This window comes from Eschrichtius robustus, chromosome 16, assembly GCF_028021215.1.
Source record: "Eschrichtius robustus isolate mEscRob2 chromosome 16, mEscRob2.pri, whole genome shotgun sequence".
Taxonomy (NCBI): domain Eukaryota; kingdom Metazoa; phylum Chordata; class Mammalia; order Artiodactyla; family Eschrichtiidae; genus Eschrichtius; species Eschrichtius robustus.
The window spans coordinates 86,529,249-86,544,487 of NC_090839.1; the positions used below are offsets into that span (position 1 = coordinate 86,529,249).

The 15,239-nt window shown below is 45.2% G+C and overlaps 1 protein-coding gene across 3 annotated transcripts in view; it reads right to left on the reverse strand.

Moving 5' to 3' along the window:
* Positions 1–7,098: 7,098 nt before the first annotated feature.
* Positions 7,099–15,239, reverse strand: part of LOC137778673 (zinc finger protein with KRAB and SCAN domains 1-like) — a 39,956-nt gene continuing 31,815 nt past the window's right edge. For 2 of the 3 annotated variants that reach the window (XM_068565894.1, XM_068565895.1), the window contains exons 2-4: positions 10,251–10,746; positions 9,753–9,945; positions 7,099–8,326 (exon numbers count right to left, since the gene is read on the reverse strand). In XM_068565894.1, the coding sequence (XP_068421995.1) occupies positions 7,491–8,326; positions 9,753–9,945; positions 10,251–10,649 (1,428 nt within the window). In that variant the 5' untranslated portion in view covers positions 10,650–10,746 and the 3' untranslated portion in view covers positions 7,099–7,490. The remainder of the gene's footprint in view (positions 8,327–9,752; positions 9,946–10,250; positions 10,747–15,239) is intronic. The other variant, XM_068565897.1, reaches the window with a different exon arrangement.

Genomic DNA, 15,239 nt, shown 5'->3' on the forward strand with positions numbered 1-15,239 from the left:
TTTTTTTACAACCTTGTCTTTATTTATTTATTTATTTATTTTTTAACATCTTTATTGGAGTGTAATTGCTTTACAATGGTGTGCTAATTTCTGCCTTACAACAAAGTGAATCAGCTACACATACACACACATCCCCAGGTACATTATTTAAAATACATCAACAATGAAGAACTGAAGATTTTTTAAATGAGTCCAAATTCCCATGGACCATTTTCTGCATACGCAGATAAACGTGGTCGCCAGAGTGGTTTCTCGGGAATGACAGAGGACTCAGTACCTTCCTCCACAGCACAGTTTCCCTTGTGTATCCCCTCCTCTGGTTGCTGAGAGCATCAACTTCCCAGTCAGCCAAGCCCCAAACCCGGGCCTCGTTCTGGCTGCGCTGCTGCCCTCCATCTCCTCACCCTTCACGTCTCTCCCTGTCCTGCCTGGCCCATTCCTGGGACTTCTGCATTGGCCTAGGCCGTCTCTGACTTGTTCCCAGACTTTGGCACCAGCCTTACAGTAGGTCTCTTCGCTCCCAAAGTCCCCTCCAACCATTTGTCCTGCTATGAGTGAGTCATCGCTCCTAAATGCTAACTGGCTGACAGCACGTCCAAGCCTTCCAGGGGCCCCTTCTCAGCCCCCAGGTTGAAGTCCAAATTCTTCATCACAACACAGGGCTTTTCACTTCCTGGCCCTGCCTACTTCCCCGTCCCCCCTCCTAGCACCCCTCTCACCCCAGCACCCACCCTCCTGCCCTCCCGTACACACTATACTGGAGCGATGCACAACTACAGTGACAGCGGCGCAGACGCTATTTAATGCCCCGGTGCCTTTGCACATGCTAGGTAATGCCCTTCCCTGCCTCGTCCACCTAACAAACTCCTATTCATCTTTGAAAACCTCCTCGTATGTAAGCTTCACCTTGTCCGTGGGGTCTTTCCAGGGTGTGGGGGACGGCACCTTCCACCCCCACCGAGTACGTCATTTCCTTGAGCTGCCTCTGCATCTTATACACATGTTCATTATTGTGTTCATCTCCCCGCTCCTCCATCTTTTACTTGTTTGCTCATACCTCTGACTCCCTCACTATGGTGGGGGGTTTTCCTGCGTTTTCACACTTTTCTACCATAAATAAGTATGGTGTTCATAATCAGAAAAAAATATACCAAGAAAAAGAAAAGTAGTAAGAAGGAACAGCCATGGAGCACTTCTAATGTGTCAGGCATTGTTCTAAGCATTTTATCTGGTAACTCATTTAATCCTTGTAGCCATCCTGCGAGGTAGGTACTATTTTTGCCCCCATTTTTATTCCCTTTTCTTCAGGAAAGAAGAAAGGAAGGAGAGGAGGGAGAGGAGTTCTCCAGGCACAATAAATGGTGCAGTGAGACTCAGCGGCTTTGGAGCCCAAAGCCCGGGCTTGCCCTCCCTCATCACAGTCTCCCCAGACCTCCTGTCACTGATCCTTGAAGCCCTTCGCCAGCAGCTCAGCGAGTGCCATGGCGGGCACAGAGGCGAACCACCCATTGTTCTGCACTAAGGAGGCGCCAGCCTAATGGGAGCCAGAGCAAGACCCCAGCAGAGGCTGGTAACCATCATGACAGCTGCCCTTTACTGACCACTCACCTACACGCCAGCATGGGCCGTCTTCAGTACAGTCAGTATTACCGTCACGCAGTCATACGTGCTGTTAGTCCTATTAACATCCCCCTTTTTACAGATGAGAAAACCAAGACACACAGTGCAGTGGAGCAGGGGTTCGAACCCAGGCAGTCTGGCTCCAGAGCTTGGGCTCTTAATTACACCACGGTACTCTCTCTTTACAAATGAAACGGGGGAATCAAAAGAAGCTAGCTTGTGTTCCCCATGGGGAGGGGTGAGGCACATGGTGGTCACCAAAGGCTTCATTGAGGAAACGGCATTAAAGCTGAGTTGAGAACGTGGGTTGGTAAATACAGACAACCATTCCTCTTTTAGTCACCAGGGTGTGACCTCTCTTTCCCTCAAGACTCCAGCATATTCCCCTGGATACCGCCCCAGACTATCTCGACATTACAGTCACCGCCACCTTCATGCCCACGTACAGAAATTTCTGTGCTGCGTGTTGTTCTGTGCGGTATGATACTTAAGGCCGGGGGCAGGCAGGCATCGTCTAGACAAAACTGTCCAGAACCATGAAATACCACTGCCACCTGCCCCCACCCGCCCCCGTCTGCCTCATCACAATGTGGACACCAGGTGAAAAGTTCCAGTGAAAAGAAAGTTTTATGTCGTCTCTTCTGCAGGAAGAAGCTGATGCACCATCAGAATCACAAAGAGTAGCAAGTGACAAAAAAGTTGCTTTTAAAGCTACTTACATTACCTGTCATGTATCCCAAATTAAACACAGAATTTTAGTAATACTTATCTGCTCTAATTACACCATGGAAACACGGGACCCCAGCAGCTGCACGATTCCCTGGGGTAGCCCCGCCCCATTTTCTTCATGTCTCACACCTCTTCGGGAACTGTCACGCTGCCCTGTCACAGATTTCCGTCACTGACTCCACGATCTGCCATTAAGGCTTCTCCGCACACCAGCCTCCCCAGGACCCACCAGCACCTTCTCTCAAGAGTGTGCCACATACTCTCACCACCCTGCCTTTGCTGGTACTGTTCCCTGTTTGCAGTGTCCTTCCATCCTTTCCCTGGTTGCTAAAATCCTAGTATGTTCATATCCGGGGAAAAGCATTCCAAGCAGAAGGAACAGCAGCTGCAAAGGGCTCTTGAAGAGGACCGTGATTGCCACGTTCCAGGAACAGCGAGGGGCACTGAGATCTAGAAAGGGTTGCATTCTGAAAGTCAGATCATCAGATGGGAGGGGGTTTTCTCACACAGAATTCTTGATCCTCAATCCAGTTGAAACTGATGGAAAACTTCCCTACGGTTATTAGATGCAAGGGTAACTGCTGGCATGAATCTTTTCATGTCTTTTCACATCTGACTCCCCAGTGCATCTTCTACTAAGCAGCAGCCTGTGTGGGCATCCATGGGTCTCCTCAGCATGAACCCTCCACTGCTCCACCAAGGCTGGCCCCTCGGCAAAGGCTCTGTATTTGTTTGCTTGAGTTTGTGTGTGTTCTTTAAAAATAACTTTATTGAGAAATAATCCATACACCATATCGAGTGGTTTTTAGTATCCAGAGTCGTGTAACCAACCGTCACAATTTGAGAACATTTCATCACCCTAAAAAGAAACCCCATACCCTTTAGCAGTCACTCTCTACTTCCCTCCAGCTGCCCCAGCCCTAGACAACTGCCAGTCTACTTTCTGTCTCCATGGATTTGCCTATTGTGGACATTTCACAAAACTGGACTCATAATCATATATGCGGCCTTTCGTGTTTAGCTTCTTTTGCTTAGTACGATGACGTCAAGTTTCATCTGTGTATGTTGTAATGTGAATCTGCACTTCATCCTTTTTATGGCTAAATAATATTCCATTGTATGCATACACCACATTTTGTTTATTCTTTCGTCCATTGATGGAAACATTTGGATTTGGGTTTTTTCTTCTTTTTGGCTATTATGAATAATGTTGCTTTGAACATTTGTATACAAGTTTTTGTGTAAATATGTTTTCATTTTTCTTGGGTATATATCTAGGGTAGCAATTTCTCAAACGCTCTATTTAAACTTTTGAGGAAATGCCAGGCTGCCTTCCAAAGTGGTTGTCCCATTTTACATTCTCACCAGCAGCATGTAAGCTTCTGATTTCTCTGCATCCTCAATACTTGACAGTATCTTTCTTATCACAGCCATCCTAGTGGGTGTGGCGTGGTCTCACTGTGGTTCTGATCTGCATTTCCCTCAGAGCTATTTTGAGCACCTTTCCATGCACTTGTTGTCTGTTTTTGTATCTTTTGTGGAGAAATGTCTATTTAGATCCTTTGCCTATCTTTTAATTGGTTGTCTTTTTTATTACTCAGTTGTAAAATATATTCAACACAGAAGTGCCTTATCATATATACATGATTTGCAAAAATGTTCTACCATTCTGTGGGTTGTCCTTTCACTTTCTTGACGGTGTCCTTTGAAGTACTTTGATGATGTCCAGTTTCTCTTATTTTTCCTTTGGTTCCTAATGCTTTTGTTATCTGTATTAGGTTAGACAGAGAGGTGGAAGCATCGCTGTTCACACATACTGGGGGTAGGATTGCTGGATAAGATGCCCAGTTACATCTGAATTTCAGGTAAACATTGAATAATTTTTTTAGCATAAGAAGTATGTCCCAAACATACTGTTTACCTGCAATCTAAATGTGCTTTTATTTGCTAAATCTGGCAGCCCTAGCCAGGGGTCCAATGTACATGTGTATCTGTGTGTGTCTAAATGTGTGTCCGTGTGTGACATATGGGGCAACACTCACAAGCATCTTCAGACCAAGCCAGCCTCGCAGCTCCCTGGGACAGTGTCCTTCCCAGCCCACCAGGGGTCCTCAACCACTCTCTTGGAGACAAGCAGGAACTGGCCTCCTAACCGTGGGAGGGGCGCACTGGGATTGAGCAGAGGTCAGGCATACCAGCTTCCCCCATTTGTGACCTGATGTCTCTGAAGGTCCCCAGCAGACCTGAGCACTGCCTGCCTACAGAAGAACCAGCTCAATAATGCGTCTCTTACTGGCTTTTCCTCCTCTCTCTCTCCTTGCTTCCTCTAGTCACCTGCTCCTGCTTCTCACTCCTGCTTCCTCTGGTCATCTCCCTAAGTAAACTATCTGCCCCCATGCCCTGGTCCTGGGCTCTGTTTTAGAGGAAATCCAAACTATGACAGTTGGTACTGGAAGTGCCCTAGAAGTGGAGCCCTCAGGATGGGATTCTGGAGCAGGTCATTTGCTGGTCAGATGGTAAAAAAAGGAGCCTGGTGATAAATGTAATGGTGGTAACCCCTGGCCTTCTACCCCAGGGCAGTTACTACTGTTCCTACTAGTTCTAGCAAGAGATGAGGTACAGGTACCAGGGAAAGCATCAGCTTATGCAACAGTTCTGTACCCCAAGCATTACTGGGATAGTGGCAGTTATAAGGGCTGCAGAGTTTCTCTCTCTCAAGCTTTGAAGAAAGAAAATGATAGACTTGGGGCAGCCAACTATCAGTTCAGGGCCTGTTGTGACAGCCAGAAGTCCTCCACGGCAGCGTTTGAGGAGAACCGCACCTTCTGTACTGAGAGCAGACTGGCCTGAAAATCAGGCGCAGGATTTAACTGTCAGGGTGGCAGAACTGCAAAGGTGGCTAAATGAAAAGCCCCACCAAGTCACTGATGCCAAAATTCCAGGCCCTGATTGGGAAAGACTGGGATCCTGATGTATGTGACACTTGGGTAGGTGTGCCTGAGCACCTGGAACCCTAAATTCCCAAGCCCTCTGGCCTAACAAAAGCACCTCCCTTCCCCCTTGATACAGGAAAGGAGCCTCTTTTTGCCTGGAAACCATGCAAAGATCTCACCTGAGGCAGATGCCTCTCAAGACAATGCTCATTCTCCTCAAAATCTGTCCCCACCTTCCCCAATACATACAGACTGTGATAGTGTGATTTATAACAATATGAATTTAGTCATTCACATGACCTGAGCAGGTCCAGAAGTCACAAGGCGTGTAAGCAGGGGGCTCAGACCCCCCCGTTTCCTACCTTTGTTGAACTGATGCCTCTCCCTCTCCTCACACTTGTGGATTCATTCCCCGTTGACTTGGTGGAAGAAACAAGTAGGGTTTGTGTTTCACAGAGGGATCAGCTCAATATTTTGGTGTGCGAACCAAAAATGTGCTGATTCACACGGCCTTGCTCAGGAGTGGCCCTAAAGGCCAGAGTGAGGGGAATCTGGTGGGCAGAGCTGTGAGCAGTCTATCTGGCACCAACTTTTCACGGAGGGAGAAGTGGCCTGCTGGGCTGTGACTTGTCTAGACAAGGGGTCTGCAAAGAATAAGGCTGAAAGTTTGGATTCAAGGAGATCAGAGGAAGACTTCAGCTCGCAGATGGACCGATGGGAGCTGAAAGGAAGTGTGTGGACCTTTGCCTCACGTCAACGCCCATCAGAAACTACCACTGCACAGAGTCAGGAAGGTAAGGGGCAGGACAGATGGGGGGCCCAGTCCCCCCTCACCAGAGGAGGACGAGGGCTCAGCAGGCTCCTCACGGCCTTCATCTAGAGCAGTTTCAGCGGGGGCCCTACAGATAGCCAGCTGCCACCTAATCACTAAATTCTGTGGGCCTCCGGGAGGGTTAACATTCAAACAGGATGGCTCACACGAAATGTCGAGTCTAAGGAGCTGGCAGGGATGTCCAGATCGTCAGCAGGCCACCAGAACAGTAAGAACCCTTCAGATTTCAAGCACTATTGATTCTTTTTCAGTAATGACCCCCCTCCCCACCCCAATATATTTGGCTGCTGCATAGACTCATTACCTGTAGTTTAATCTGATCCCAGGATGGCATACGAGGCAGTTTCCAGCGATCAGAACTGGTACTAGACATGACACTTTCTTGCTGTCCCCAATCCTGGCATGTCAGGTTTGTGTGACCACTAGGGCTGCAGCAGCAGACAAAGAGATATTTCAGTGACTACTAATAGGAGGTGGAAAAAACTCACAATATGAAGATAAGCAAATGATAGGAGCAAAGAGTGAAGTCGTTGGGTTTCCAGGTAACAGGAGGACCAACTGGCCAAAAGCCATACCTTAAATCAAAGAGTTTGCAGTCAGAGGGAAAAGACAGGATGGATTTAAGGTAATCATACTGTGTATTACTGGCTTCTGGAACTTAGAAGGAAGCTTCTCAGGGAGTCAGATTTTCACAGACTTCGGCAGAGACACGAGTATACACGGCCAAAAAGCATGAGGCTGACAAAATGTTCCCAAATGCTGGAAAAACGTGTTCTGTACGCAGGAAACGCACAATGAAGACTAAGCTGCAGCTACCCTGCACACCCTGCCGCAATTTCCTCACGCACACACTCACAAGCACTGAAAGTTCTATTTACCCCAAATCCAAATTTTCCAAAAGCAAAACCAGTAGGAAGTTTCCTCTCTAGAATAGTGTTGAATAACTAACATACAATTTTTTAATAAAATAGTCCTGAGGCATCACAGGATGTTGTAAGTTTATTCTGAATCGGATTAAACTGTGTTCAACATGGCTCATTTCTTTACAAATCATAATTCTTGAATATACGTTAAAACAGTTAAACAGTTTTAATGTTTCCTCCTTAATTATACCGGATACACAGCAGTTTAACTATACAAAAGGCAATGTCCGCATGGTTTATGGGACTCGAAGTGCGGTGAGGGGACCCTGCTGCAGCCAGCGGGCAGGTGAGGAACCCGCCGTGTCCCCCCACCTGTGCTCTCACTCTGTCCCCTCGACATCGAGTGAAACGAAACCTACCCCAGAGTTCACATTGCAATTACTGGGCTTTCTCCCTAGCATTCACGTTCTAAAGTTAAAAAAACAAAAACCATCAAGAGAGCATACCTGACAGTTAAGGCCCTTCTCCCTCTGCAGTGTGGACTCTCTGATGTTTGGAAAGATTGGACTTACTACAGAAGGTTTTCCCACAATTATTACACCAATAGGGCTTTTCCCCGGTATGGATTCTATGGTGTTTATTAAAATTGGAGCTGTGGTTGAAGGCTTTCCCACACTCCTTACATTTATACGGCTTCTCTCCAGTGTGGAGTCTCTGGTGAGAACTCAGACCTGCGTGCTGACTAAAGCTCTTCCCACACTCGTTACACTGATACGGCTTCTCCCCGGTGTGTATTCGATAGTGTCGAATGAGGCTGCCTTTCCCGCTGAAGGCTTTGCCGCAATCTTTACACTGGTAAGGAGCCTCTTCAGTGTGCATTCGCTGATGTTTAAGGAGGTCCGAGCTCTGACCGAAGGCTTTTCCACACTTACAGTCATAGGGCCGGTCCACCAAGTGTGTTCTGTAGTGAAGGGTCAGGTTGGAGCTGTGGCTGAAAGCTTTCCCACATTTGGTGCACACATACGGTTTCTCCCCAGTGTGTGTTCTCCGGTGTTTAGTGAGATTTGAGCTATTACTAAAGGCTTTCCCACACTCAGCGCATATGTAACGTCTCTCTGCTGGGGCAGGTTTAGTCATTACTTCTCTACCTTTTGAGGAACCTTTGTCTTGGAGAGGAATTTTTGTTCCTCTTCCCTTTTCCAGGTTAACCCACTGCCTTTCTAACCTGGCCTCACATTTGTTGGCAATAATCATGGGAAGAGAACCCCTTCTGAATCCTTCTGCGTGAAATTCTTCAGAACTTTCCTGCTTATCTGTTGATTCCTCATTCTGGGTGTTCGACTTACGATCTGAAACAGTAAGTAGAATAAGGACATGTCAGTTGTTTCCTGTCCTGAGAAGAAACTGTTAAATGAGAAATAGAATCACCAGGTGACACTGATGGATTCTAAGGGGTAACCAAATATTGCTCTATGAAGTTACAGTACCACACTGATACAAATAAGTCATTATCAGATCTAGTTTACGATGCCAGACTTTTCACGCAAGCCCCCTACCAGAAGCTATCATGGTATAAGAAGTACATGGTGTTCTCTGCCAGGAGAACTTCGGGTATAGAGGGCAATTAGGCAAAACCAAGCATACTGAAACAGCAGCAAAGGAGCTGGGTGATGCTCAGGTAGAAAGAAACAAGAAAGAAAGATTGTGGAAGGGTCAAAGTTGATAAAGGAAAATAAAAAGGATAATTAAGGGAGAAGAAGCTAGTGGCAAACTCACAAAATCCTTATTCTCACAGAAGCTGAATATAAAAGCAATAAAAGAGAACGTTTGGTCCACTTATAATCATTCTAGTCCCAGATCCTTACTAATTTGAATGACAGTACTTAACTCCCATGAGGGTTTAACTCTCATCATTTCACCTACATTGGCTATGTTTTATCATTCTCTTAGTTATAAAGTAACTGTCAAAATCAGACTGAAGCAGTTTAGCTTTTTTAAAGCACTTCACCAGGCAGTCACACCTCTTAAAAGTCCACCTAACCATCCACATACACAGAAAAGGGGAGTAAGAGAAATTCACACCAAAAAATGGGCTCCCTTTGAGAAGTGTCATCCCTCGGCAAGTCCAGAAGCCTCAGTCAACAAGGTACTTTCCTCTAAGCCGCCTTCTCCTCGTCCCTCTGTCCCTCTCTCCACCCACCATCTCCTTCCCTCCTCTGCTACCAGCTGCTTCTAGGCTCACCCCCTCCTCACTGTCCACTGCTGACTGAAGCAGCAGCTAAAATCCCTCTCAGTCCCCATGATGAGCAGTCACTTGGCTACACGTACACACTTCCCTTCAAGTTGCCATGAACTATGTGTGGGAAGTAAATAACTTAAGAAAAGTTAAACATTTTAAATAGCTTAATGAGGCATAAGTTGAAAAAGAAATTACCGGGACCATTTCTGCATAATCCCAAACTGATCACAGCAGGTCCACTAAGTCATTAACAAATGAACCAGCACCACCTCTTATTGGTTCATTCAAGCTGTCCTCGCTTCCATGAACAGTCCCCTTACTAAACTCACTTCAACTCTCCCTTTACGAGCGTGTCATCTGTTCCCACGCCAGGACTGACTGAGACACACCTGAGGGAGGAAAGGAACACATTCTGCCTCATCAGCCAGACCAGCTGAGTCAGCCTAGGGGACCACCTCACAACCAGGAATTAGGATGATTGTTTCTTCAACCACAAAGGCCTGGGCACCGAGTGGGGGCCTGACAGATGGTCCTACCTTGAATCTTTCTCAGCTCTGGAGTGAAGTCCTCCTCTTCACCAGTCTCTTGGATGTAGAGGGGCCCCCAAGACTCGTATTTGTAACTGGTCTCCAAAGACCGTGGCTGCGGGCTGTTCAGGGATTCCTCCACTGTTCCTGAGGATGCCATCTTCTCCCACCACTGTTTCTGTTCACTGGGAGGCGGTGAGGCCTAGAGACAATTAGGAACGGCTGGGTCTGTGCACAGCTCACTTTAAGAACCAGAACAAAAGAAAATCTCAGGACAGCTATGTAGAACCTCTAGGAAAGAGGAAAGAGAAAAGAAGAGCATCCATCCCATTCAACTCCCAAGGGTAACTCCCTAATTCCATATAGGATAGCAGAAGAAAAACAGGAGGAAACATGGTCTAACTCAGCGGAAGGTCCATTCAGTTATCCTCAGTGTGTGAACAAACCCGCTCCTGCCTGGACTGCTACGCTTGCAATCTCACAGAGTAAAAGGTCTCCCCAGCCTACCTGCTGTGCTGGCTCATCCAGCTCTCGCTCCAGATCTTCCAGGAGAGTGACGGCCTCTTCAGCGCTCTCTGGGCAGTGCTCCTGCACCCAGGCCTGGAGCTCCTGGGGCAGGATGGTCAGGAACTGCTCCAGCACCAGCAGCTCCAGGATCTGCTCCTTGGTGTGAATCTCAGGCCTCAGCCACTCACAGCAGAGCACCCGGAGCTGGCTGAGGGCCTCCCGAGGGCCAGGGGTGTCATGGTACCCAAACTGCCTGAAGCGCTGGCGGAACATCTCCAGGCTGGGAAGGCGCTTCCCTTTCTCCTCCTCCTCCTCCTCGACCTTCACAATCACAGGCCCCTGCTCTTGTGGAGTTCTAGGGCCCAGAACTGTGGCCATGCCCAGTACCTTGGTCATCATATAGGTACTGCAGAAACAGTGTCACTAAAATGGGGCTCTGTGTAGCAGGAGTACTGGTTCCTTTGGGTTTCTGGTTCTTTAGGGCTACACGTTAAACCTATGAAAATATGGTTACCATAAAATTACCAAAACAAAAAGTATGTATGCTTTTTGGTCTTTATAGCCACACCTTTAGCACAGGAAATGGTGGAAATTATGGCCATCGTAAAACTACCATATAACAATGACTGTCAAATATCTTCCTGGAGTCAGCTCAGGATATCCTATTTTGATTTGACTTTGCCTCCACTCTCTGAAAAAGTGCACTGTGGCTCAACCCCACTCCTGCATATATGTCTGAAGAAAATGAAAACACTAATTCAAAAATATACATGCACCCCAATGTTCACAGCAGCATTATTTACAATTACCAAGATATAGAAGCAATCTAAGTGTCCATCAACAGATAAACAGATAAAGATGATGTGGGGTGTGTACGTGTATACACACACACACACACACACACACACACACACAAAATGGTATACTAGTCAGCCATAAAAAAGAGTGAAATTTTGCCATCTGCAACAACATGTATGGACTTGGGGGAGGATATTGTTTAGTGAAAAGTCAGACAGAGAAAGACAAATACTGTATATTATCACTTATATGCAAAATCTAAAAAATAAAAAAAACTAGTGAATATAATAAAAAAGAAACAGACTCACAGACACAGAGAACAAACCAGTGGTTACCAGTAGGGTGAGAGAAGGGGGGACGGGTGATACAGGGCTGGAAATTAAGAGGTACAACCCACTATGTATAAAAGAAATAAGCTACAAGGATATACTGTACAGCAGAGAGGATATAGCCAATATTTTATAATAACTATAAATGGAGTATAATCTTTAAAAATTGTGTATCACTATGTTGTACACTTGTAACTTATATAATATTGTACATCAAATATACCTCGATTTGGAAAAAAAAAAAAAAAAAAAGAAAAGCACTGTGGCGTAAGCTTAAAACTAAATTTAAATTAACTTTGCTCCAAAAACTGCTTCAGAATCTTACAACTCCTGAGATCTCAACAGGCCACCTACTGGCCAAATGAAGTCTGTCTAAACCTACAACTTTTAGCTTCAGCATTAAAAATTTACTAGTTGAATGACAGGGCTAGTTAGCAATACCAGGAATCATGTTAGAAGCCTGGAATTAACTAACATATTTTTAAATGATTGAGCATAGTTAGTGATGTAATTTGAGCTTCACTTGACCCATTTTAAGCAGGGCGTACTCTTGTTTTAAAATGCCATTTAGGGGCTTCCCTGGTGGCGCAGTGGTTGAGAGTCTGCCTGCCAATGCAGGGGACACGGGTTTGAGCCCTGGTCCGGGAGGATCCCACATGCCGCGGAGCAACTGGGCCCGTGAGCCACAACTACTGAGCCTGCGCGTCTGGAGCCTGTGCTCCGCAACAAGAGAGGCCGCGATAGTGAGAGGCCCGCGCACCGCGATGAAGAGTGGCCCCCGCTCGCTGCAACTAGAGAAAGCCCTCGCACAGAAACGAAGACCCAACACAGCCAAAAATAAAAAAATAAATTTAAAAAAGATCATCATGTCCAATATAGTAGTAAAAGCACAGGTTTTAAAAATAAAATAAAATAAAATGCCATTTATGTTTAGCTTTCACAGAAAGACAAGTGGAATGACAAGAGATTAGACTAAAAAGCAACCTATATTCTTTCAGAGGTATTTCTTTTGATGAGACACATACTGCTGAGAGGAAACTGAAGGGAGAAATTAAACCACAATAGACAGCACAAACAAAAGATGTTTAAGAGTATTTTTTCTTTTAAATTTTAAATATTCTACATATTTGTCAGTTGATATATTAGAACACTGAAAAGATCTATAGTAAATATAATTACTTCCATTTTCTTCATATGCCAAAAAAGTGAAATCCATTCACTCAACATTTGCTGAATACCCGCCATGGGCTCCACGCTAGGACTGCAGGGATGCCTACGACAGATACACGCCTACCCTCACACAGCTTTCAAGTCGTGGGGGAGATGGAAAAGAAGTGAGTAAACAGACAACAGAATCAGTCTATCATTACTGGCATTCATTAAATATAGTACTCTGAAAGAAAACTACGTAAGTTAACTAATTTTACACACGTGTGACTGGCCTTCCTGATGAGCATATTTTCAAACTCTAAGCAGCACCTTTCCTGTCACACAGGGGTTCCTGTACTGGATTCGAATAATCTAGACCAGGAAAACGCCAGTGGTCTCAAGAAAGAGCCAAACACGTAAAAAGTCTACGTGGGTGTTCATTACATGAAATTATATTGACAACAATGGTAGAGACCATAAAAAGGATGTATAAATGGCTTATAAAAGCTGAAGACGAGGGAACAGGAGTTGCAGATAATCTAAAGCTATGGCATTTAAAAAGTTGAGTATGCTAATTTCTAACATGCGTGTCCATCTCCGTGGATCTGGCTTGACAGCACTTGAAATACCATCTCGCACACACACTCATAATATACACACAATCACAATGAAGGAAAAAGATAAAAACACGAACAGTGATATTTCTGGGTTACAGAATTATGAATGATTTCAATTTTCTAAAGTCTTTTCTTTATTTCCTAAATTTTCTATAATGGGTATTATTACTTTTGTAGCCAGAAAAATCATAAAATCTCCAAACGGATCATACGCAGTTTTTAACAATTAAAACAGATTTTACTTCTAATGCCCAAATTCCATGCCCTTCAAAAAAAGAAACCCAGGAAAACAAAAAAGCAGCAATTCCAGCCCATGCAGAACCTTCCAAAAAAGGTACATTTATGTTACAGTTTTTATATCAGACATTTAGTTTCACACATTTAGTAAATATGTATTAAAAACATGTATTTTATATGACTCTTCCCCTTTATTTTTGTAATCAATTTTGGTAATTACAAAAATATAGGAAGTGGGGTTCTAGGACTAAAACCTCAATATGTGACCTTGCCTTTAGGAGAAAGTCAATAATTACCAGCTGCTAATTAGTTCAGAACTCTTGGGACGCTAGCTGGGACTCCCCTCTACTGTACCCAAATTCTGAAGCATCCTATGAGGCGCCAACAGCTATTCCCACACAGTGGACCAGCATCAGCACTGAACACCCGTTTATGCTACCCTCTGCACCCAGTACACTACTGAAGCTCCCAAGTTCAGGATTACTTGAAAACTGAGTGGGGGTTGGGGGGGGGGGGTGGGAAGCACTGCCATCTAGTCTCTTAAAATAAAGGCATTAGCACCAAAGGCTAAAATAACCTAAATATAGATGTAGCAGCGCAGGGAGCATTCCTTAGAAATCCTTTCAAGTGGACCTCCTAAGTGTTGGAATAACTTTGTAACATAACTGGTTACAAAATTTCCCACTCTCTTCAGAGGAGGGCACCCCAAGAACAGGAAAGACTGCTCAGCTTCTGGGATCCAGCCTGGGAAACTCTGCAAGACACTAGGAGTTATAACCCAGCACAGGAGGCATTAAATAGGGAGTGTCCTATATCACGTTCACATGGGATCTGTTCCCAGAAGTTGGCGAGTTCAAACTCACAGATGCCACTATATCACACAATCGCCTTTGCAAAACACATACATAGTCATAATTAAAGAAGAAAGTTTCCCTAGATGTTGCTGCTGGGCAACTGGCTGGGCTGGCTCAATAGCTCAGTGGTTTATTCTAGCACACCAGTTTTGCAGTGCCCACAATTCAAATTCATGCCTCAGCAAGGCCACAAACAAGTGGAGGGCTGGGTGCTTGGAGCCTTCTTCCTAACTGTACTCACTCTTTGGAGAGTTCATCCAGTTGCGTGGCTTTAAGTACGATCTATATACTCAACAGCCGCCAATTTATCTGCAGCCTGGACCTCTCTTCTGAACTCCAGACTCACACAACAAACTGCCCACTTGACGTTGCCACCAGCATGTCCAGTGGCACCTCAAGCTTAACACGCCCGAAACTGTACTTCCCATCTTTCCCCCAAAGCTGCTCATCTTAGTTAATGGCAACTCCACCGTTTTTTCCGGACCAAAAAAACCTGGGCAACTCCATTGTTCTGTTTTTCAGACCAAAAAAATCTGGTCACCCAACTCCTCCTTCACATTCTGCACACAATTCATGAGCAAATCTCTACATCTAAGAGATTCAGAGTTCGCTACCTCCAACACTGCTGTCCCACCAGCCCATCATCTGTTGCCTGTTAAATACAAGTCAGATCACATCATTCCTCTGCTCACACCTTTCAAGGCTTTGTGTGTCATACAGAGTAAAAGCCAAAATCATCACAAGGCCAACAAGGTCTCAAAGATTTCAGCCCCTGTTGCCTCTCAGATCTCCTTGTCTCTTGTCTGCCTCTAGCAAAGCCAGTATTGGTCATGACCACATTGGTCATGTTTAGTTCGTCTAAAGGTTCATTAGGGATGCCCTTAAGGTCTTAGCTTTCGAATTTTTCTTAATAAGGTGTTTATAAAATAAAAAAGCATGTGAATAGAAAACAGAGGCTTCATTACTCACACTGTCTTCAACCACAGTGAACTATTTTAAGCTCGC